The sequence below is a fragment of the Apodemus sylvaticus genome, chromosome 11 (genome assembly GCF_947179515.1).
Source record: "Apodemus sylvaticus chromosome 11, mApoSyl1.1, whole genome shotgun sequence".
NCBI lineage: Eukaryota > Metazoa > Chordata > Mammalia > Rodentia > Muridae > Apodemus > Apodemus sylvaticus.
The window spans coordinates 32,950,611-32,974,846 of record NC_067482.1 but is presented as its reverse complement, the minus strand read 5'-3'; the positions used below and the strand labels follow the sequence as shown (position 1 = coordinate 32,974,846).

The 24,236-nt window shown below is 42.3% G+C and overlaps 1 protein-coding gene across 1 annotated transcript in view; it reads left to right on the top strand.

Moving 5' to 3' along the window:
* Polr2b (RNA polymerase II subunit B) overlaps nucleotides 1–24,236 on the top strand; it is a 36,911-nt gene that overhangs the window by 8,769 nt on the left and 3,906 nt on the right. Inside the window, exons 7-23 of the mRNA XM_052198411.1 lie at nucleotides 1,032–1,196; nucleotides 3,610–3,806; nucleotides 3,919–4,038; nucleotides 4,383–4,569; nucleotides 8,602–8,745; nucleotides 9,447–9,586; nucleotides 9,904–10,015; nucleotides 11,931–12,085; nucleotides 13,128–13,326; nucleotides 13,915–14,083; nucleotides 17,034–17,130; nucleotides 18,125–18,219; nucleotides 20,609–20,859; nucleotides 20,941–21,030; nucleotides 21,254–21,361; nucleotides 23,098–23,211; nucleotides 23,515–23,675. Of these exons, the coding sequence (XP_052054371.1) occupies nucleotides 1,032–1,196; nucleotides 3,610–3,806; nucleotides 3,919–4,038; nucleotides 4,383–4,569; nucleotides 8,602–8,745; nucleotides 9,447–9,586; nucleotides 9,904–10,015; nucleotides 11,931–12,085; nucleotides 13,128–13,326; nucleotides 13,915–14,083; nucleotides 17,034–17,130; nucleotides 18,125–18,219; nucleotides 20,609–20,859; nucleotides 20,941–21,030; nucleotides 21,254–21,361; nucleotides 23,098–23,211; nucleotides 23,515–23,675 (2,504 nt within the window). The remainder of the gene's footprint in view (nucleotides 1–1,031; nucleotides 1,197–3,609; nucleotides 3,807–3,918; nucleotides 4,039–4,382; nucleotides 4,570–8,601; nucleotides 8,746–9,446; nucleotides 9,587–9,903; nucleotides 10,016–11,930; nucleotides 12,086–13,127; nucleotides 13,327–13,914; nucleotides 14,084–17,033; nucleotides 17,131–18,124; nucleotides 18,220–20,608; nucleotides 20,860–20,940; nucleotides 21,031–21,253; nucleotides 21,362–23,097; nucleotides 23,212–23,514; nucleotides 23,676–24,236) is intronic.

Below are 24,236 nucleotides of genomic sequence, written 5' to 3'. Positions count from 1 at the left end.
AGCGTGGCACCACCTGGTCCTCTGATGATGGACAAATGGTTGACTGAATGGAATGTTAGCTGACCAAGCAGAAACATCCTGGCTTGGCTTTCCCATCTTTGTCTTTCCTTTTCTTTTTATCCTGACCTATTTTGAGAAAGGATCCTGTGTAGCCCCTGGTAGTTAGGGACTCACGCAGATCTGTCTTTCTCTGCCTCTGGGGTACTGGGATTAGAGACATCTGTACAGTGACCAGCACCCAGTCATCTAATTTTTTTAGGTTTATTTTACTTTCTATATATCACTGTTCTGCCTGTTGTGTGTGCACACCATGTGCATTCCTGGGATTCCCAGAGATCAGAAGAGTGCATTGGATCCCTTTGAGCTGAAGATTGTTGTGACCCTGCCATGTGGGTGCTGAGAACTGAGCCTGGGCCTTTGTAGGAGCAGCCCGTGCTTTTAGCCATGGAGCATTTCTTGCAGCTGCCCCTTGCAATCTAGTATTTATTTATTTACATTCTGAACTCTCAGGGTCCCCCCCCTTTGCAGTCTACTTTTTATTCCCCTCTTACTGTGGGCAGGGATGGCAAAGTAACAATCTTTTTTTTTTTGTTTTCGTTCGCTGCCAAACATTATTCCCAAACTTTGTATTCAACAATTCTTGGAGAATCTTGTCAAGCATAGAGAATGGAAGTTCTTTTGGATTTAAGTGGTGAGGTTGCCCGTAAAAGTACTAAACGTGCTGGGTGTGTTGATGCACATCCTTAATGCTAGCTCTCCATGGACAGGCATGCAGGCCATTGAGGTTCTAAGACAGCTGGGTTACATAGTGAGATCCTGTCTCAGATTAAGGAGCAAAGATTTAGTAAGCCGATTTCAGTGTTTTTTAAAAGAAGCTGTAGGACAATAGACAGACATACTTCTTTTGAAGTGTGTAACATGTATACTAAGTTGGCCATCTGGTCCTCTGTGTTTCTCTGAGCTCTTCTGGTCCTCTGTGTTTCTCTGAGCTCTTGTATATTCATGTTCTGGTATCATTTTTGCTTTTCTAGGGTGCAAAGAAGAGTGCTATTGGCCAGCGCATCGTGGCAACGTTACCATACATCAAGCAAGAAGTTCCCATCATCATTGTGTTCAGAGCATTAGGCTTTGTGTCTGATAGAGATATTTTAGAACACATCATTTATGACTTTGAGGATCCAGAGATGATGGAGATGGTAATGAAAAAGCAAATGCCTGCTCCCTGTTGTGAGACACCTAGAGATGCTGATAGTGCTAACCTTAAAACCGCAGAAATGTTCTTCAGAGCAATTTACCTGTCACCTGCCTTGTGGCATTTACAGTGTAGTGAAAGTGTAGCTCAGCCCGTCTCCCTGACAGTTCTCTGCAACAGCAGAGACATGAGAAGGGGGAGCAGCTGGCGTCCGGTGTCAGCAGCCTGAAGACGCAGCAGTGAGGAGACCGTGCAAGCACGCTCGTCTGCAAGGTCCACGAGCACGGAGGACGAGCACTTGAGAGCTGGTCTTTTTTGTTTTAAACTTTTTTTTTTTTTTGGATTTGTTTTTTTTGAGACAGGGTTTCTCTGTGTAGCCCTGGCTGTCCTGGAACTCACTCTGTAGACCAGGCTGGCCTTGAACTCAGAAATCCGCCTGCCTCTACCTCCCAGGGTGCTAGGATTACAGGCTTGCGCCACCATGCCCAGCTTGTTGTAAACTTTTTGTTTGAAATAATTTCTAACGTTCAGGAAAATTGTAAGAATGGCACTAGCATTTTCTTGAAGTTTTTACTCAGTTTCAGCAAGGATTATTGCATTTTCTTTGTCTTATTTTTTTCTGGGAATAGTTGTTTGGGAATAGTTGTAGGTGTTATGCTTCTTTAGGGCAGTGTTTATTTCCTAGGAAACAACATTCATTGATAAAATCATAGTATAGTTATTAAAATCAAGAAATAAAAATAAATCAGGCTATAAGGTGGCTCAGCAGATAGTAAGAGCAGATAGACGCTCTTGCTACACAAGCCTGACCACCTCAGTTTAGTGCTCAGATAGTGCACAAATAAAGGTGGATGGAGACAGCCACCTCCACAGCGGCCTGTGGCACACAGCACATCACAGACATCAGTAATGACTCTAGGGCCAGCACAGTAGCGTAGTAAGTAAGTTGTCTGCCCCCAAACTTGTCTCAGTGAAGTTAAAGACCTGACTCGTTTTAAGTATATTGATTTTTGAAAATTATTTTTTTTCCTTTTAGTTCTTATGAAGTATAGACTAATTTTTACAGGCCTATGTATCCAACATTCACCATACAAGAATTCATGATTTTTAAGCTTTTGAAAATATATTTTAGTTGTTATGCCTTTTAAAAACCCAACCAAATTATTAATCATAGCCAAATAATTTTGTAATAACAATGGTATCAAGTTTCCCTTAAAAAATATTATATGACCCACTATACGTTGGTGGGGTTTTTTGTTTGTTTGTTTTTTCTTTCTTTTTTTTTTTTTTCTGAGATAGGGTTTCTCTGTGTAGCCCTGGCTGTCCTGGAACTCACTCTGTAAACCAGGCTTGTCTGGAACTCAGAAATCCGCCTGCCTCTGCCTTCCAAATGCTGGGATTAAAGGCATACTCCACCACTGCCCGGCTTTTTTTTTTTTTTTTTTTTTTTTCATTTGTGGGGTTTTTATTGTCGTTATTTGATTGAGGCAGAGTCTCACTTTTTAGTCCTGGCTGACCTAGATCTCACTTTGTATACAGGCTGGCAGTCTGTTGACTGTCTGTTAAGTGCTGGACTTACTGGCATGTGCCACTGTGACTGGTTTATGTGGCCTTGTTGTGATCTCTGGTGCTCTGATTAGAACTTGGACATTTAGAACTGTGGGTGGATGAGTGCATACATTTTCTAGAAAAGCATTTTCGTATGCATGATAGATATATGATTGGGGAGTAATTATAGATGCCAGGCTTCTTTATACTCTGATTTCTTATGCCCACTGTTAATGCATAATTGGAAATTGATAATTTTAACATTAAAAATAACTCAGAGAAAAGGTTTTTGCAGGCTTGAGGGTGCTAGGGATTAACCCTTGGTTCACACAGACTAGGTAAGCTCTCAGACAGTGAATTACAGCCCCAGTGAGAATTATTTTATCTAAGCCTTCCCTTGAGGAAACTTGACAGATTGCCCAGAGGCTGTAGATAGGGCAAGGTTGGAATCTGGGTGTGCCCTGCAGTGCAGTTTTAAAGTTGCCTTTTAAGACTGAACGGTTTCATTTATAGGTCAAATGTTTATTCCTAGAAGCACTGGAAAGAAAAGCATTTGTAGCTCAGCTAATCATACCATGAAACTTCTCTAAATATATTAAAATATCTAAAAGAAATGTCTTATTTTTGTTTTTTGCCTTCAAAGCATTGGTCATTAAAATATATTTGAAAAAAACCTATAAAATATGGAATTGTACTGTTCATGAAAATGAAATTGCTCACACTGGGTGGATTTGACAGACATCTCTGTCTTTGAGGAGCCTTCCAAACTGGTATTTTCTAAAAATAGGTCAGAGTTATTTTGTATGTTAATAAAATGAGTTTCGGTAAAAATATAAATCTGAAAAAACTTAATGTGGATTACTTGCTAGGTTAAACCGTCTCTCGATGAAGCGTTTGTCATCCAAGAGCAGAATGTTGCCTTAAACTTCATCGGTTCAAGAGGGGCAAAGCCTGGTGTTACTAAGGAGAAAAGAATTAAATATGCAAAGGAAGTCTTACAGAAGGAAATGCTCCCTCATGTTGGGGTCAGTGACTTCTGTGAGACCAAAAAGGCCTATTTCTTGGGGTAAGTTAAATTTTACTGTTTGAAGATCTTTGCTGAGTTACAGTTGAGTAAGTTGCATTTTGAGATATATCAAGAAAAGCTAAACCTCAGGTGTTTTCATTTTCTTTTCTAGGTATATGGTTCATAGGTTACTTCTAGCAGCCTTGGGTAGAAGAGAGCTAGATGACAGAGATCACTATGGCAACAAGAGATTGGATCTTGCTGGGCCTCTGCTTGCATTCTTATTCAGAGGGTAAGGATTACAGAGTGGCACAGTAGAGAGAACCTGTGACTTCCTCTGCATGGGGGGGTCTTCCCTAGTGCCCAGGGGTGGCTGCCATGGTCTGCGTATACACAGGTGCTCGTGGCCTTATGGGTTCACGGCAGATACTTTATTGACTGAGCCATCTTCATCGTAGCCTTCTTTAAGCACTTTGTGGTAGTTGTTCTCCCTACTACATGCCTATGTAGATGCTAAAGAGAGTGGTAATAATAACATCACTGCGTGGCCTTGTTTGTGGGTGGTATCATCTCTGCCGAAGATGCATGTTTCTGTAAACTTTTCCATGTTTATAATAACATCATCTTCTTTGACAGCATGTTTAAGAATTTGCTGAAAGAAGTACGAATCTATGCACAGAAGTTTATTGATCGCGGGAAGGACTTTAACTTAGAGCTGGCAATTAAGACAAGGATCATATCTGATGGGCTAAAATACTCTTTAGCCACTGGGAACTGGGGTGACCAGAAGAAAGCTCATCAAGCCAGAGCTGGAGTGTCGCAGGTGAGGTGGCCACTGTGCCTGTGCGCTCATGGGAAAGTTACAGGGCTAGCAGAGCTTTTCATTTCATTGAACCTGAGTGATTTTGTTTTTGTTTTCCTTGGTCAGATGTAAAAATCACTAGGAGTTTTTGAATAATGAGACAAAGTTTCTCTTAAATTATCCATTAGCAATAAGAGAGTCAAGTTTTTGGTTTGTATTTAGAATCTCAAGATAGCAAACTACTTCTTCTTCTTCTTCTACTACTACTACTACTACTACTACTACTACTACTACTACTACTACTTGATATACGAAAGTCTAAATCCAGGGACAGTCCATAGGGAAGGGGAAATAACGGGATCTTGCTGTATAGCTAGGCTGGCCTTAAACTAGTATTCCTCTTCCCTCAACCTCCATAATCCTTGGATTACAGTTTGTCCCTGCAGATTTTTTGTCTTGAAAACTCCATTTTAGAAACTAACCCAGAAAATTTCTGGACATGCCTTTTATTTGTTTGAAAATATATTTCTTAATGTTGGTGTGGTGGCTCATACTTACAGTCCTAGCACTCTGGAGACTGGAGATTAGATTGCTTCAAGCTTGAGACTAGCCTGAGCTACAGGGTGAGACGCTATGTCCGGAGACAGAAGTAGTTCTTCCAATACTTCTCTATTGCTTTAAAAATATTTTCCTTTTTTCTTTTTTTCCAAGATAGGGTTTCTCTGTGAAGTCTTGGCTTATCTGGAGTTCACTCTGTAGACCAGGTTGACCTTGAACTCAGAGGTCTACCTGCCTCTACCTCCCCAGTGCTGGGATTAAAGGCACACACACCACCATTGCCTGGCTTCTGTTAAGTCCGTGTGTGCGTGAGTCCTGTGTACCATATGTATGTAGCAGTTTACTGAGCGCGCGCACGTGCACACACACACACACACACACACACACACTGGAGTTTGGACCTAGAATCTTGTACATGCTAGGCAAGTGTCCCACCCCTGAGTCACACACACCCCTGCCCTTATTTCTTTAGTCATTTGTATTTATAATGAATACCCATATAATGAATACAGTAATGGGGGAAGCTGTTGATTTAGTTTTAAGTTTTTTTTTTGAATTGAGATAAGATTTTTCATATAGCTCAAGCTGGCTTCAAACTTGCAATGTAGTTAAAGATGACCTTGAATTTTTGATTCTTTTGCCTCTACCTTCCAAGTGCTAGACTCTCACCATGCCCCCTTTGTGAGGTACTGGAGACTGAACCCAGAGGTAGATGTGTGTTGCCAGGCACTCTGCCTCCTGAGCTACATCCTCTGGGGAAAACTTGAATTTTTGTAAACTTGTGTTTTAAGTGGTGAGGGCCATGTACGTGCCACAGTGCATGTGTAACGTCAGATGGCAGTGCCTAGAGTCTGTTATCTTCAGTCAGGTGGAAGGTTACTCACTAGCCCACCCAGCTAGAAAAGCTTTGTAAATACTCCTTAGGCATTGGCTTTTGTGGCTAATCAGTTAATTAACTATTTTTTGAGATAAGGTCTCCCTATTAAGCTGCTCTGGTCTTGAACTTAGATAGTCCGTCCTGTTTCTGCTCCCAAGTGTTGGGGATTACAGGTCTGCACCATCATGCCTAATTTACATATTTTCATAATTTTTAAAACTAGCCAGTATCAGTATTACCTGATTGATTTAGCATTCAGATTCCAAATTTAAGTTCTTGATTCTTAGAAACATAGAATATTTAAGAAACTGAGAGGTGTTGCTAGCTAAGCCTATTTGCAATTCCTTTTCGTTCAGTAAGGGTTTACTGAGTGTACTTGTGATTCTGGGATCACCACATGAATTAGATACTATCCCAGCCCTCTAGGGGTCATCAGCATCTACTGAGGAAACAGATGTGGGCATATGCAGCTCTTTAGATAGCCGGAGGGGTAAATGCTTCACTATGAATTCAGCCAGCGAGTTGCCATTGGCCCTGAGACATGTCATTGAAGACTGAAAGACAGATAAGACATGTTCAGTTATCGCCAGCAATTTATGGTTTACACTTGCTGATAAACAATTAAAAGAAGGCTTTATGGGTAATCTAGTAAGGTAGCTACAGCTCCTTTGGGAATGCTGGGAGGAACCTAAAAGGTGAGAAGATTATTCTGAGGAGGTAACACCAGACTAAAAGGTGAGAAGACTATTCTGAAGAGGTAACACCGAACTCATCACTGAAGCACAACTGAGAAATAGTTGAAGGTGGGGGAGGAACACAGAAGCACTGCTCACAGAGAAGCTGCAGAGAGGCTCCTCAGCTCCTGAGGGAAAGGGAAAGGCTGAGGGAAGGAGCTGCGTGTGTTGGTGAGCTGAAGCAGCAGGATTACTAATTAAGTGGAAGGCTAGGAGGGAGCTGAGAACAGTGTGCGGAGAGGTTGCTGGCAGGAAGATTGTTACAGTGGCTGAGGTGAGAAATAATTAGATTATTTCTATGCATTGGAGCAGTTTTGTATAGGTCAAGTTTTGAGAAATACTGAGAGAATAACTTTTAAAAAAATTTCAAAATTTTATTTTTGTGCATATATATGCATTTGCCTCTGTGTGTATGTGTCTGTCTGTCTGTGTGCCTGTGTATGTGTGTGTGTCTGTAAGTATGTGCATGCATGTGTGTGTTGAGTGTGTGTGTGTGTAGGTACTTGTGGAGGTCAGAAGAGGGAGCCAGATTTTCTGGTGTTTGGGTTATAGGCAGCTTTGAGCCCTGAGACGTGGGTTCTGGGAAACAAACTTTTTATTTTTAAGATTTTATTTATTTTATGTATGTGATGAGTACACTCTAGCTGTCTTCAGACACACTAGAAGAGGCATTGGATCCCATTACAAATCGTTGTGAGCCACCATGTGGGTACTGGGAATTGAACTCAGCACCTCAGCGCTCTTAACCGCTGAGCCATCTCTCCAGCCCCATGGAACCAAACTCTTGAAGTTTCTTTGCCACTGAGCCATCTTTCTGGTTCCATATGTAGATTTTGTAAGACTTTGTGATTGATTAGTTGAATGGTAGAAAACTCCATAATATATGGAAAATAGAGCAATTCTTCCTTGAAGTGAGTCAGATAGCTTTTAGTGAGGTGATAACAATTCATTAAGCAGAGCAGGGTGAAGAACCTGCTCTGTGGTGGTTCATGGTCTGAGGCGTGGGAGAGGCTGTATGGCGTTGCCATAGGAGGGCAGCAGTGTACTGGAGACAGTAGGGCAAAGGCATTTGGAATTTCACTGAGATGTTTTAGAGCATTTCTGTCAGTGGTGGTGTGTTTATTATTTTGTAAATATAGTGATATAGATGAATTCATTTCAGTAATTCTGGAAACCGAAGAAGAAAGGTTAGTGATGCTAGTAATACAGTGCGAGGAAAGGGTGCAAGTATTACTTACTTAACGTCCCAGAAGCATTTACAGTTAGCACATGTATCTCTTAAACTCAGAGGCCTCAGCCTGGAGAAAGTGCTGGGATTAGTACTGACTTGGTGGCATCTTCTGTGGTCATAAGGATATGAATTGCTATCACATATGTTAATACTTACTAGTAGCTAACATGTACAAACTACTGTTTGCAGGCTAAGAGACAACTAAGTATAAAATAATTGATAAAGAAAATTGGGACTACTTTGATAGCTCACTGGGTAAAAGTACTAGCTGTCTAATCTGAGCCTGCATTTGATCCTGGGACCCTTTGGGCAGAAGGAAGGAAGGAAGGAAGGAAGGAAGGAAGGAAGGAAGGAAGGAAGGAAGGAAGGAAGGAAGGAAGGAAGGAGAGAATGGACTTCTCAAGTGGTCCTCTCACTGCCACATCTGTCCCTCCCACCCAATAATTGTGACTTAAAAATAAAGACAATTCCTTTCTGTGTTATGTGGTTTCTTAAAAATTTGTCATGAGTACTCTCACTGCTAAATGAAAGTTAGGTTATGGGTGTGAACAAGATACCCAAGAAGAGCTTAACGACAAGGTCTAGCTGTCTCGCTGTGATAGTGCGCTTTGTGGGCTCGCCTGGATTTTGAAGATGTGCTCTTCTTTTCTTAGGTATTGAACCGCCTGACTTTTGCATCTACTCTGTCTCACCTGCGGCGTCTGAACTCTCCTATTGGCAGAGATGGCAAGCTAGCCAAGCCCAGACAGTTGCACAACACGTTGTGGGGAATGGTGTGTCCTGCTGAAACGCCAGAGGTAGTACATTATGGTGAATGCTCAGTTAAAGGTGTGCTGATGAGCACAGTTGATGGAGGCGGGACAGACATTTCTGTAGTGGTGTAGCCACTGGGGAAGTGTACATGGGCACATTGTGCGGGAAGCAGACTATATGGGACTCATTGTGCCACCCAGTATTCCAGAACAAGTAGTTTACTAGTTAGAAAGAAGAACAGGATTAATGGGAGTGAGAGGGAGGCGAGAGGGGAGACCCGATATGACCCAGGCACATTATGTATGTATGGAGGGGATGCTCAGGGTTAAGAGCACACACTGCCCTTGCAGAAGATCCGTAACTACCTGTAACTCCATCTCCAGCTGATCCGATGCTCTCTTCTGGCTGTTGGGCTCATGTGTACACAACCTCCAAGTTAAAAATAAAAACTTTAATTTAGATCTTCTACTTGTAAGAAAAGGTTATAAAGAAATGTATATAAAAATGTGGTAATGAAATTGTGAATGATTGATAAGAACCTTTAAAAAGTCTGCTAGTAATTATATGTCACAATTATCTCAAGGAATATTTTTATTTAACTACCTATCATGTTTTAAAATTAAGACTTTTTAATAACCTTTTTCTTAGTTATAGGTATACCTTGAAGTCAAATATAAATATTTATAGGAGATAATTTTTATGGGCATGTAAACCTGATTTAATAATTATGTGGCTTACTCCGTAGGGCCATGCTGTAGGACTTGTGAAGAATTTAGCCCTGATGGCTTATATTTCAGTTGGATCTCAACCCTCTCCAATTTTGGAATTTTTAGAAGAATGGAGCATGGAAAATTTAGAAGAAATTTCACCTGCAGCTATAGCGGAGTGCGTCCAGATGAGTTTTCTTTTTTACTCTTTTCTTTTTTTGTTGTTTTTTGTTTGGTTTTGTTTTGATTTTTTTTTGGATTTGGTTTTTTTGAGACAGGGTTTCTCTGTATAGCCCTGGCTGTCCTGGAACTCACTCTATAGACCAGGCTGACCTCAAACTCAGAAATCCGCCTGCCTCTGCCTCCCAGAGTGCTGGGATCACAGGCGTGCGCCACCACCGCCCAGCATGAGTTTTCTTTTTGAACTGTTGTTTATGTTCCAGTCGCTGTTGGTACAGAGCCGCTGAGTGACCATGCTTTTGGTTTTTCATACAGTGCAACCAAGATTTTTGTTAATGGCTGCTGGGTTGGGATCCATAAAGACCCCGAACAGCTCATGAACACACTGAGGAAATTGCGGCGGCAGATGGACATCATTGTATCCGAAGTAAGAATTTTCTTTTCCTTTTTTCTTGTTTGTACAGGATTGACAGTTGAATCCATGGCCTTCCTCATAGCAGGCAAATATTCTTCCACTGAGCTGTATCTAACATAGTAAGTAGTAAGAACCTATAATTAGCCAAGAGGGTGTCTTACTTATCTACTTACTGTGCATGTGTGCACGTGCACATGCAGATGTGTATCATGTGTACATGTGGAGGTCTGAGGACAGCTCTGGGGAGTCAGTTTTCTCTTCCTGTCAAGTTGACTCTGGGGATTGAACCCAGGTCAATGGGCTTGGGAGTACGTACCTTTACCCACTCTGGCCTCGATTTCACTTTTTTAAAAGCTATTTCATGGGGAAGTATGACCCAGTTTTCATTTCTCCAACTTTGGGAAATTAGTATATTCTAGTCATTGATTAAAGATTATGTATTAGATAATTCACTGAAAATTGAGTTTCCTTTTTTGACTTCTTTTCATATAAACACTTCTGTAGTGCTAATAATTATTCATAAATTTTGCATTGCATATTTTCCCAGAAAACATTTTATATTTTCTAGGAATGTATTTGTAGACCAGTGCATGCAGTAGAAATACCACACAATTAAAATTTTTCAGTGGCCACATTAAAAAAGTAAAACATAAACAAACAAAATAACTTTTAATTCTGTATTTTATTTGACTGATACATCCAAAATGTTACCCTTCAAATATTACCAAATATAAAAGTGTTAGTGTAATGCTTTGTATTTTAAAATATTTTAGTAACTTTTGAATCCATGAAACTTATTCTTGTAGCTCATTTCCGTTCAGAGTGGTCATATTTGAAGTACTCAGTGGTCACCGGTGGCAGGTGGCTCCTCTGGGGACTTAAGCTGTTTGTCTGCTAGGTGAGAAACGCAGGCTTCGGAATAAACGGGAACGTGTGGGCAGGACAGCAGTCTCGCGGTGTGGTGTGCATGTCTTCAGTGTTCTGGAGCAGGGGTGGGGGGCATCCTGCTCTGCAGGAAGTGTTTCCAGACAGCTCCACAGAGTGGTCCTGTCTAAGGACAGGGCACCACAGGGCTGGTCACTGGAAGGAAGCAGGGTGACGTGCTTGTCCTAAAATACCGGCCTGGACTGGAGCTCCGCGGCACAGCACTTGCCATGTAAGTCGGGCCCTCGGCTCGTCCTCCAGCACTGCAGGATCAACGCCAAAAGAAGTAGTAACTGCAGTCTAAAATAAGCACGCTCAGAGACTTGTGCCTGTGGTGCCGAAAATGTTTTCTCCATTTCACATGGGCTTGTGTGCTCTTCTGATGTTCTTCAGCTGAATAATTAAGCTTGGGTTAGAGGTTTTTTTTCTACTCCTGAGTATTACAATTACATCTTTTTATAATGGATTAACAATGGTTGATTTATCTTTTTGTTTTGAGTTTTTTGTTAGTGCGTACTGTTGAAGAGCAAACCTAGAAACCCACACATGCTAGGGCAAGCTCTGTCACTTAGCTGTGTGTGCCCTTTTATTTTACATGTATGAATGTTTGTCGTAATGTATGTATGTGCTCCATGTGTGTGCCTGGTGTCTGTGGAGGCCAGAAGGGGATACAAGACCCTCTAGACCCGGATGACAGATGATTGTCAGTCACCATGTGGGGGCCTGATCTTGAGTCCTCTGCAATAGCAGCAAGTGATGTTAACTGCTGAGCAACCTCTCCAACTCTTCATTTTTAAGATGCAGTCTTACTCATTTGCCTATGCTGGTGTTACACTTGTAGTATCAACTGATCCTCTCCAGTCGGTTTCCTGAATGATGGTATTATAGAGAATCCTACAGTGCCCAGCTACTTGTATTTTTAGCTGAATTATTATCATACCAAAAAATCCCCCCAAAAAACCAAAAAACCAAGCCATGAAATTGTTTTATCTTTTATATCTAGGTTTCTATGATCAGAGATATTCGAGAGCGGGAGATTCGGATCTATACAGATGCGGGCCGTATTTGTAGACCGCTTCTGATTGTAGAAAAGCAAAAGCTTCTTTTGAAGAAGAGACACATTGACCAACTGAAAGAGAGAGAATATAACAACTACAGGTAAGATTGTGGGTGAGAAAAAAATCCATGTAGTGCAAAGCTGAGATGCAAAGTTCACAGTTGAGTTGTTGTCGGTGTAATCAGTGTACAGCACTGCCACTCCGCGGGGTCCTCAGGGCCGGAGACGCTGTACCATCAGCAGCCATACTTACTCTTCTTGTGTTTTGTTATTGGTTGTACAGTGGACTTGTGGGATCTGTATTGAAGTGTGAAAGTCTTCTGATGTGTTAAAATGTGATGATGAAGAGCCTGTGTAGTGCAGAACATAGTACCTGTAATGTGACTGAAGGATTTTGAGGGGGACATTCTTGCTGTTTAGGCCAGGCTGACCTGGAACACACAGTGGAATCTAGGACTGGCCGTGAACTTACGACCTTGCCTCAACTTCCTGAGTACAGAGAATATAGTGTGCCACCACTCCTGGCAAAAATAAGAAATATAATAGAAAAGATGAACTTGCTTTAAACTTTTACTCTAAATAATATTGTAAGTCTATTGTAAAATAACATGTGTGGTAAAAGAGTGAGTATTCTCAATTCTTATTTGTTGATTTTGCCATAATTTTCATAATGTCATTTTCACAAGTAAATATGAGTAATAGGTGGATATTATTCTACCAGCCCTTATTCTGTGTTTTACCTATGTCTTATCCCTACTTAAAAAGTATAGATTTTTTTAAAGAATTACTTATTTATTTTATGCATATGAGTACACTGTAGCTGTCTTCAGACACACCAGAAGAGGGCTTCAGATCCCATCACTGATGGTTGAGAGCCACCATGTGGTTGCTGGGAATTGAACTCAGAACCTTTAGAAGAACAGTCAGTGCTCTTAACTGCTGAGCGTCTTTCAGGCCCACAAATGTCGATTTTTAGAACAAAGTGAATAGCAGGTGCAGTCTAATAGTGTATGGTCCAGCAGCCTTTCACGTTGACAGTCATATAACTCTGAATTCTTTCCATATTAGTACAAACACAGATAGGAATACTTTTAAAGCAGTAGGTTTTGTATTAAAGTGTCTCATGAATCTGAGTTTTTTTAGTTGGCAGGATCTGGTAGCCAGTGGGGTAGTAGAATATATCGATACCCTGGAAGAGGAGACTGTGATGCTCGCAATGACTCCAGATGATTTGCAGGAGAAAGAAGTAGCTTATTGTTCCACCTACACCCACTGTGAGATTCACCCGTCAATGATTCTTGGCGTCTGTGCATCTATTATTCCTTTTCCTGATCACAACCAGGTTGGTCGTACTTCTTTTTTTTGATTTGCAAAGAATCGGGAAGTAATTAATATTAGGAATTAGTGTGAAATCTTGTCAGAGGGCGTGCACACCTACAGACTCAGCTGTTTGACGTGTGCATTAGTTACTTTTCTGTTCCTGTGATGTCACTGCCAAGGCAATTTACAGATGGAAATTTATTTTGGGCTCTGCTTCCAGAGGGATAAGAATCCATGATGGAGGAGCAGAGGCAGGGGGATAGCAAACTGTTATCTTTATCCTAATCCTTATCCAAAAGCATGAAGCAGGGAGCAAGGTGGGGATAGCATGTGGCTTTGAAACTCAAAGCTGGTCCCAGTGATGTGCTTCTCCTAGCAAGGCCACACCTCCAAACCTCCGGAGGCAGCACCATCCCCTGGGATGCAAGTGTTCAAAGGGCTGAGACTGTGGGGCCTTCCCTTCAAACCTCCAGTCTGCTGGCCCGGAATTTTGTTGGCAGCCATAGTGGTTACTACCTGTCTGAGAAGAAAAGGCCAGGAACCTGTTAACCAATTATTTCTGATGTGTTATTAAATATTCATTGTCTTTATTTATTGTTTCTACCATTAGTCCCCCAGAAACACATACCAGTCTGCTATGGGCAAGCAGGCGATGGGAGTGTATATCACCAACTTCCATGTGCGGATGGACACCTTGGCCCATGTTCTCTACTATCCTCAGAAGCCCCTTGTGACTACACGGTCTATGGAATATCTACGGTTTAGAGAGCTGCCGGCAGGTGTGTTCAGTGTGCTCTTTGTCTTTATGATTTTGTCAGTGAGAAGTGCCTGGGAAGATTAAGAACTGCACACAACACTGACCGCTTTACAGACTGTAGATGTGAGAAGCATGAATGAATTAAAATGGTGGATGTGTGGAAAGGGTTATGTTGTGTATAAAGTCCTATTGAAGTACAGTGTCAAAAAATGATTGATTCCTCTTGGAAGGTAGAGCCGCTTTTATAGGAATGATATTGGTAAAGGGGATGTTTGAATTTGAGCAAAGACCTTCCATCATTTGTGAACCATGAGATGTGGGACTAGTCATGCCAGTGTCATGTGGCTAGAGTGCCGTCATGTGACTGAAGCCTGTTCTCATGGCGTGGAAAGGACCTGAGCAGTTCCAGTGGCATTTTATTAGTGAAGGTTTGGAGTTGACGGCTCCCCGAGAGGGAGAGTCAGGTTTGTTAGGATGTGGCCGTTGGTCGTTGTACTCCACTTGAGCGAACGGTCCCACATCCATGAGCGTATGGCCAGCAGAAACTGGATTCCATGGGCTCTTCAAATATGATATTAAACTTTCAGCTTTTTTAAAAACCTCACTAATTTCCGCAGTGGTTGCACCAGGGTGCGCTCTTGGTAAACAGTAAATAGGGCTCCTCTTTCTCACAATCTTGTCTGCATTTCGTCCTGTGTTTTCTTTGAATAGCCTTTCTGACTGGACTGTGAGGAAATCTCAGAGTGGTTCTTTCTAATCTACGCTTGCTGGTGGCTGATGATGTTGAACACTTAAAAATGTTTTCTTTTCTTTCTTTTTTTTTTTGGTTCTTGGTTCTTTTTTTTTTTGAGACAGGATTTCTCTGTGTATCCCTGGCTATCCTAGAACTCACTCTGTAGACCAGGCTGGCCTTGAACTCAGAAATCCTCCTGCCTCTGCCTCTGCCTCCCAAGTGCTGGGATTAAAGTTGTGCGCCACCACTGCCAGGCTTAAAAATGTTTTCTAAACATCTTATTTCTTTAAGAATTCTGTTCAGCTTCTCTTCCTGATGTTTGGGTTTTTGTTTTGTTTTTAAGATTAGATTCAAACTCTCTGCTGAATGTTGAGCTACAGAGATTTTCTCCCATTCTGTAGGCTGTTTCTTTATTTGAGTAACAGTTCCCTTTGCAGGGAATTATTGTCCTATTCAGAAAGCCATACGTGTGCTTATGCTGAAGTGTACTCTCCACAGTTTCCTGTAACAGTCTCTGAGTTTTAGGGGCTTAAGTGAAGGTCCTTGAATCATTTGAAGATTGTTTATGCTTATTTTATGTGTGTGAATGTCTGGCCTGCGTTTATCTACGTGTACCACAAACTCGCAGTGCCCACAGAGGCTAGAAGGTATCAGCTCTCTACTGGAGTTATGGATGGTTGTTAGCCTGACGTTAGCCCAACAGGAGGCAGAGGCTTCCAGACCTCTTGCAGTTTGAAGCCAACCTGGCTTACATATTGAGTACTAGATGAATCTGGTTTACATAACGGACCCCGTTTTAAACAAAAATATTAAAAATTAGGTAGCTGTAGTTAGGTGCCCTCTGTTTTATCCTGTTGATCTGTGTGTCTGGTTTTGCTGGTTTTGTTACTTTGGCTCTGAAGTATAACTTGACATCAGGCAGGATTTTATGCTCAGGACTGCTCTTGCTGTCTGGGCTCTTGTGCTTTCGAATGAATGGTAAGATGCTTTCTCTGTATCTGTGCAGAATGGCACTGGGGTCCTTGTTAGGAGCTTTCCCTTGGTAGGATACCCATCTCCACAGTCCCTTGGGACTCACGGGGCTGTGAGGTACTTGTGACTTCTAGTGTCTTCCTCAGTTTGAGCACTTTCTCATGCTTCAGTTTACTGTATTATGTGTTATCAGTCTTCCTCCTACTCCTCCCTTTTTTTCTTTTTTCTTTTCTTGAGAAAAGACTTCTTGTAGCTCAAGCTGGGTGTATACCATAGGCTGTATACCATAGGCTGACTTTTCTACTTAACGTATCCTTAGAGCTGGAAATACAACTTTGTGCCTCATAATTCCTTACAATAAACCAGTCACTTGTTATTTATTATTACTGTGCATGGGTGCCATGCATATAGATCGTAGGACAGTTTTGTGAACCTGGGTCTTCTCATTTTACGTAGCTTCTGGGGACAGATTTAGTGTGCCAGGCTTGTACAGCAAATGCCATAGTGCGGGCTCTCCGGTTCCAGTTTTCTCTTGTTCTTGTTCCCTCCTTCCCCCACCTCCCCTTTCTCTGCCTCCCTCCCTCTCCCCCCTCCCCCTCCCCTCCTTCCCAGTGCTGTTTAAAGATGGTCTGTGTTGCCCAGGCTGTTTCCACACTCCTGAGCTAACGTAGTCCTCCTGCCTTCGCCTCCCCAAGTGTCAGGTGATAGACCTTTGGCACCACAGCTAGTCTTATGTCAGTTAAAGTAGTTAGGGCAGCAGCTACTAAGAATTGTGTCCTGAAAGGTGGTGCCACACTGTGGTGGCCTGGGGAGAGAGCAGCAGGGTGTGCTGCTGCTGTTAAATATGAAAATATAATTTTCATATTTAAAATTAGAAATTAAGAGGCCAGGGTCTGAGGCTTGAGTTTGCCGCTAATTCACTTTGGAGGCTTATGTTCTTACCTTTGAGTCATGGCAATAATAAAGCTTGTTTTGTTTAGGGCACAGGGTTGCTGTGAAGATCCAAAGACTGGGTTAGGGGAAGCACTCTGCAACTGCAAACCATGAGAACTGCTGGTAGTAACGGCTTCATTGGCAATGACGGTTCAGGGTTAAGCCACCAGAGCATTTGCCTCACTCACAGGTTCAGGGAGGCGTAGACAGCAGCAGTTCCCATGATACAAACATCCAAGTGTTTGTGACGAATACGGAAATGGATTTCAGTGAAAGGATAGGTCTCCCTGCTTCCCAGCTGGTTCTTCACTGTGCGTTTTTGAATGTATCGTAGGAATCAACTCAATTGTGGCCATCGCATCATACACGGGCTATAATCAAGAAGACTCTGTTATCATGAACCGTTCAGCTGTGGATAGAGGCTTTTTCAGGTCAGCTTTTGGTAAAATTTGTTGAAACATAGATGGGTAGGAGGAGAGGGGAATGGGGGGTTTGTGGAGGGGAAACTGGGAAGGGGGATAACATTTGAAATATAGATAAATAAAATAACCAATTAAAAAAAAAGAACAGCTGTAGTAGAAATGCATTTTTTTCCATAAAGTTTTTTAAGAATAAACTTGACTGCCTGAATCCAAAAGCTGATCTGTTGGTGGTCATACAGCTACAGACGGTGATTCTTGTGTCTCTGGGTTTTCAGATGTGATATTTTAAATGTTTTTCTGTTGCAAGCAAATATATAATTGCACTTGGATAATATAGAAACATCTAAGGAAGAAATAAAAAGAAAACAGAACTCTGAAATAACTACTGATAAAATTATGGTGTGTTTTATTTATATTCATGTTTGTTTTTTGAGACAGTCTCACTGTGGAGTTCAGGCTGGCCTTGAACTAACAATGTAGTCCAGGCGGCTTTGAATTCACGGTAATCTTTCACCTCAGTCCTCTGAGATTGGGATTTCAAGTGTGTACCACATTTGCCTTCCTATTTTTTCTCTTTTTACTGACAACAAGATTAATCTTAAATATGTAGCATAAGAAGGTTCTTTAAAACAAGGGGTATTTATAGGAGAAAATTTTCTCTGTGTAATTCTATAAAGCAGTACTAGGACAAAAGTGTGGGCGTCATAGCTTCTTATAAAAACGCCTCAGTGGCTGTGCTCAGGGCTGTTGGGAGAGGACTGTTAGGAGGAGGCTGGACTTAGTTACCTGGGTCCCCAATGTCACGTTTGATGCTGGTTTACAATTTTGAGTCAGATGCTGCATGTAAATCCCATTTACAACTGAACCTTGACCCTAGTGCACAGTGGCCCTGGGCCTGCTTTGTGGTTCAGATTGTCTTCCAGATACCAGGTAACACCATTGCTGTAATCTAAGACGTTTTACTGAAAGACAATATAAATCACCTTCGGAACTCTGTTTTTAGGTCTGTTTTCTACCGATCGTACAAAGAACAAGAGTCTAAGAAAGGATTTGATCAAGAAGAGGTGTTTGAGAAACCTACCCGGGAGACATGCCAGGGTAAGAGACGGCGCCACCTGTGGGCCAGGAGCCGCCACTGAAGCCTCAGGGCTCTGGTCTCAGTGAAGAAGAGCTTATTGGGCGCACAGCTTGATACTGAATGGTCAGGGCAGCAGAAGGGCTCGGCAGCCAACTGCAGCACTGTCTGCCCTTAGGGCAGGCTTTTATAGGGAAGACCAGGCTTAAAAGTTTAAAGGGAGGGGAGGGGTGGCTCAGTAGGCACAGCATTGTCAGCTAACGTTTAGGAGGAAGGTGATGGGTGGGGGTCAGGGTGAATGGGAATTCAGGGGACATTGACGTAGCAGAGCATGAGTATTATAATCATAATGTTTTAGCTTATTAGTAGCATTCTTCAGTGTCAGCCACCAAAACCACAGTGAGCTCATACGTAGGTGCAGGAAGGGCTGCCCGGTGATCAGCTCTGAGCTAAGATATTTTAGACATAACAGTTCATATTGACCTTTGATTCAGTGGGTCCTACGTAAAGCTTTGTTCAATTTCTAAAGATTAACAAACCTCATACAGGACATTTAGAACTTACAGAACAAAACAGTAGGTATGTGGTCAGCATGTCCTTGGGCCAAGTCACGTCTCTGTCAGTGACTGGTATGCATGTGACAGCCACAGTATGAAATTGGTGGCAGACGTGAACAGAATGGCTACAGCTATGCTGGGGAAGTCAGACCATTAACAATGTCAAACTGTGCTGTTCCCCTTTAACTTGCCGTGCTGACCTGTGCAGTGTTGCCAGGCCATGCCACTTTTCTATAGTGTGTGTGTCTCTCTCTCTGTGTGTGTCTGTGTGTGTCTGTGTGTCTGTCTCCCCATCCTGTGGTTCTCTTAGAGCTCAGCTTCAGGGCTTTCTGCTTCAGATTTCCTCTCTTTAGTCCATGGGGAGGAAAGAAGTGAGGCCGTTGCTCTTGCGGCCACACGTGTAGCTGCATTCTCACTGTGCTGCTGGCCTGGTCTTCAGCATCTTCCCTAAACCACGGTGAAAGCTGTACAGTTTATTACCAAAATACTCCTAAGTGTTCTAAGATGATGAAAAGATGTCCAGCATGTCTCCTGTTGTTAATCACTGTCACAAGCCACTTAGAAAGTATTTACAGGGATAGGATTCCGTAGGAAATGGACTCCTGATAGTATTGTGTGAAGGTATCGTGTCCTCTGTTTCCTTAAGTTCTTCCTTATTACACTCCTATTAGTTGGTTCTGTGCAGCAGTAAGTGGGTGTTCAGTGGAATTACGATGAGCATCTGAGTGGTGGTAGTCTCAGCACTTGGAAAGCCAAGGCAGGTGGATCTTTGAGTTCTAATCTCTGAGTTCAAGGCCAGTCTGGTCTACAGAGTGAGTTCTAGGACAGTCAGGCTACACAGATATCCTGTATTGGGGGTGGGGTGTGTGTGAGCACAGCTCATGATTTCTGTGGAAGAATCTATATGTAGGACACAGGTGTATAGGATATAGGCACATAGGACACAGGCATTCTTCCTCATGTGAGAGTGGCCACACATTAGGGAATGTTTCCTTCGATAGAATCCAATTCTCTTCTGTTTTTTTTTTCCTTAGTAAATTTCTTTTTTTAAAGTCTTTTTTTTTTTTTTTCTTATTTGCTTTTTTGGATTTGGTTTTTTTCGAGACAGGGTTTCTCTGTATAGCCCTGACTGTCCTAGAACTCACTCTATAGACCAGGCTGGCCTCGAACTCAGAAATCCACCTGCCTCTGCCTCCCAGAGTGCTGGGATTACAGGCGTGTGCCACCACCGCCTGGCTTAAAGTCATTTTTATTTTATGTGTGACCATGGCATCTGATTGGTTATGAGCTTCCATGTGGGTGCTAGGAATTGAACCTGGGTCCTCTGGAAGAGCAGCAAGTGATCTTAACTGCAGAGCTATTTCCCACCTCCACTTTGAGACAAGGTCTTTGATTAGTAGCCTTTGCTGGCCTCAAACTCATAGAGATCCATCTCCCTCTGCCTCTGCCTCTGCCTCTGCCTCTGCCCCTGCCCCTGCCCTTGCCCCTGCCCCTGCCCCTGCCCCTGCCCTGCCCTGCCTCTGCCCCTGCCCCTGCCCCTGCCCCTGCCCCTGCCCCTGCCCTGCCCCTGCCCCTGCCCCCTGAGCGCTGGGATTAGGGGTGTGTGCCACCATGCCCAGGTATGGTAGATTTTTTTTGTTAATTTATAGACTATGGTATCAGAGTACAGGGTTTCTAGTGTTTGGAATAAGGACAATAATGAACAATGTTTGTGGTGTTAGAGACTTATGAATTTATCTCTGATCTGGAACAGAGTTACATATGTAGTTTCTCATGCTTGTTGGGGGAGTTACGTGGCATTTTAAATACTTCTCTCTAGTTTCGTTTAAGAAAATTCCCTGTCTGTTTCCTACAGGTATGCGGCATGCCATTTACGACAAGTTGGACGATGATGGTCTGATAGCCCCGGGGGTTCGCGTCTCAGGAGATGATGTGATTATAGGCAAAACGGTCACCTTACCTGAGAACGAGGATGAGCTGGAGAGCACCAACAGGCGCTACACCAAGAGGGACTGCAGCACTTTCCTCAGAACCAGTGAGACGGGTATCGTGGACCAGGTGATGGTCACTCTCAACCAGGAGGGATATAAATTCTGTAAAATAAGGGTGAGTGTGGCTTTAATTCACGTAGACCATTTTAGAAATTAATTGCACTTCAGTTTCTAACCCATCTTTATGTGAAACCAGGTACGCTCTGTTAGAATTCCGCAGATTGGAGACAAATTTGCTAGCCGACATGGTCAGAAGGGTACTTGTGGTATTCAGTATAGACAAGAGGTAGGTGTCTTCAATCTTTCCTCTTGCCTAACCTAAAGTTGTAGTGGAAGATTAATTACAGTTTCATGTAACTTTTTTTTTTTTTAAATTTTAGTGTTTGTTAACCTATCATGTTGAAAATAAATTAGGACATTCAAATTTTTACTTGGGCAGTGTCAGGTCTGCCTAGCTTTATCTCTAAGAGACTCCCGTGACTTTACGTTGTTTACAATTTTCTTTCTAGGACATGCCATTCACCTGTGAAGGCATAACTCCTGACATCATCATAAACCCCCACGCCATCCCCTCTCGGATGACGATTGGTCACTTGATCGAATGTCTCCAAGGAAAGGTAAGATTTTGTCTTGAAAAACAACAGGTTCCAGCTGATGTTTCTTTTGTTTTGGTGACAATTTCTCTCATCATTGAACCAAGATGCTTTGTTAAAAGCTAATGTGATATTTTCCTGCTTTCAGATTGGCTATTCCACTTTCTCATCCTTTTTTATTTTGAAGAAATCTGTGGGTGGCTAGGGAGATGGCTCGGTAGACAGGGCGTTGCTGTGCGAGCATGATGACCGCAGTTAGTTCATATCAAGGGTCATAACAGCTGGCTGGGGAAATGTTAGCAAGCTGACAGCCTGAGTCACACCTGAACCCGCGCGCTGGAAGGACAGGGCTGATGCCCACAGGCTGACTTGTGATCTCTGTGTAAATAAACTAAATATACAAATACTGTGTGGGTTGAGGGGAAGCTGTAACCCCAGTGCTTTGATGTGTATGGAGACAGGAGAATCACTGTGACTTGGTGGCCCAGTGCAGGGAGGAGAGACCTGTCTTAGGGCAGTGTGAAGAATGATGGATGCATTAGGTTTTGTCTGTTGCTGTGATAGAACAACTTAGGGAAGAAAGGGTTTGTTTCATTCTACAGCTTACAGTCCAGCCTATCTCGAAGGGAAGTCGGTAGGAACTCAAGGCAGGAACTGAAGTAGGCCGTGGAGGATCCCCATGCCCGGGGCTTGCCTAGCTTTTCTTGGACCTATTGATGGATGGCAGCCCTCTAGTGCACTGAGCCTCTCTCCCATATCCACATCAGTTAGGACAGACAGGTCCTCACAGAGCAGTCCCATGGCAGGTCCTCAGCTCGGGCTCCCGTGTCCCAGATGCCTCTCACTTGTTTCTGCTTGACAAATTAACCAGCAGCCTGATGTCCTCTTCTGCACATGGATGTGTACTCCTCCCTTACACATATACGTATACCAACACACACAAAAAACTGCAAAGGATTGGCAAGAAGGAATTTTTGCCTAAGAACATTGTACTAGCCAATTGTACTGTTGGGGCTCAAGACCTATTTATATTTATTTTTATTTTATTTTATTTTGGTTTTTTTGGATTTTTTTTTTCTTTTTTCTTTTCTTTTTTTTTTTTTTTTGTTTTTTTGTTTTTTTTTTTGGTTTTTTGGATTTGTTTTTTTCAAGACAGGGTTTCTCCTCATAGCCCTGGCTGTCCTGGAACTCACTCTGTAGACCCCTGCCTCTGCCTCCCAAAGTGCTGGGATTACAGGCGTGGGCCACCACTGCCCGGCCCAAGACCTATTTATTTGTAAGATACAATACATACAGCCTTTGCGTATATTTGTGGTTATAGCACCTGGCTCTTTTCTGTAGATAAGTTAATTCATAGACAGTTGGCTTAGTATGACTTTAAGAAATGTTAAAATTGTGTATTCATGTTTGAGGGTAAGTTTTTCTAGATTTGAGTGTCTTGTTAAAGTAGAACAATGGTAGTTTGACACACGGATGGCTTCATTTAAGACCTTAAGAGGTTACTTACCTTGAGTACATCAGTTGTGTTTGGGATCCTTGGTGTCTTCATGCAAGATTTCTGTTTGAGAGCATGTTAGTCTTTCTTTTTAGGGAGTTACTTTGTTACAAGTGTCTTAGGTAAGATATTTAAAAAATGAATCTCAGTATATCACAACTTTTATAACCATTTTTAATCTTAAAAGTCTTGCCTTTATAGACAATTAAATTGGATATCTCTTTATTGATGTGTGACATCTCTCACACATGCTCTCATTCCTAAGGTCTCTGCCAACAAGGGTGAAATTGGTGATGCCACTCCGTTTAATGATGCTGTCAATGTGCAGAAGATTTCTAACCTTTTATCTGACTACGGCTACCATCTCAGAGGAAATGAGGTACATTTACTGTCACCTATGGAGCAAGTATATTCTGTGTGGTGTCCTTTTATATATACAAGAAAGCCATTCAGAAGCATACAGCATGATGAAGTCCCACCAAGTAAACACGCCGAGAAAAGAAATTACTCAGAATGCTTTTATGCCTTGAAAGTCCCTTCCAGTGTCTACCCCTTTCATCCCAGTCTCATTATAGGCTAGTTTTGATTTTTATGTAAAAAGGAGTGTGGAGTATGTGCATATGCATTTCTGAACTTGTTTAATATTTGTAGTTATGTGTGGCAAAAATCTGTCTGTTTTCAGGTACTCTACAATGGGTTCACTGGCCGAAAGATCACATCACAGATTTTTATTGGCCCCACTTACTACCAGCGTCTGAAGCATATGGTGGACGACAAGATTCATTCTCGTGCTCGGGGACCCATTCAGATTCTCAACAGACAGCCCATGGAGGGCCGATCTCGGTGAGGGAAGCTGTGGCTGCCTCAGTCAGTCAGTCAGTCAGTCAGTCATTGCGTGTTATATTCAACTAGCCTTTCATGGGAAGGGTGAAGCACGGATAAGTAGAGACTGGTGTGGTGACTGCCTGTGTGCCTGTCTCCTCACTGTAACAGCTTCTGCTGCAAAGTCAGGGCTGTGAACATTCTAGGCAAGGGTTCTGCCAGTGAGCCAACTTCCTTCCTAAACTTTGGATACAGGTCTATAGGAGTGGATGTCGAATCTTAGATCTCAGGACCCTTAGAGAACTTCTCTTCATATGAACCATGCTTTTCACTACAGTAAAGATTAGACTGAAATTTAAAATACTTATTTAAAAACAAAGACAAAACCATTACTTACAGTACATGTTTAATGAAAAAACAGTATATTTCTAAGTTAGCTTAGTGATAAATGTGACATTTTACAATGTCACACGTACAGTTTTTGCAAATTTCTTTAGTGAACTAGAAGGCAGCTGGCCTCTTCTACTTCTGAATTAATTCCATTGCAGTATTTCTCCTTTCCCTTCCTCTTCCTCCACCTGT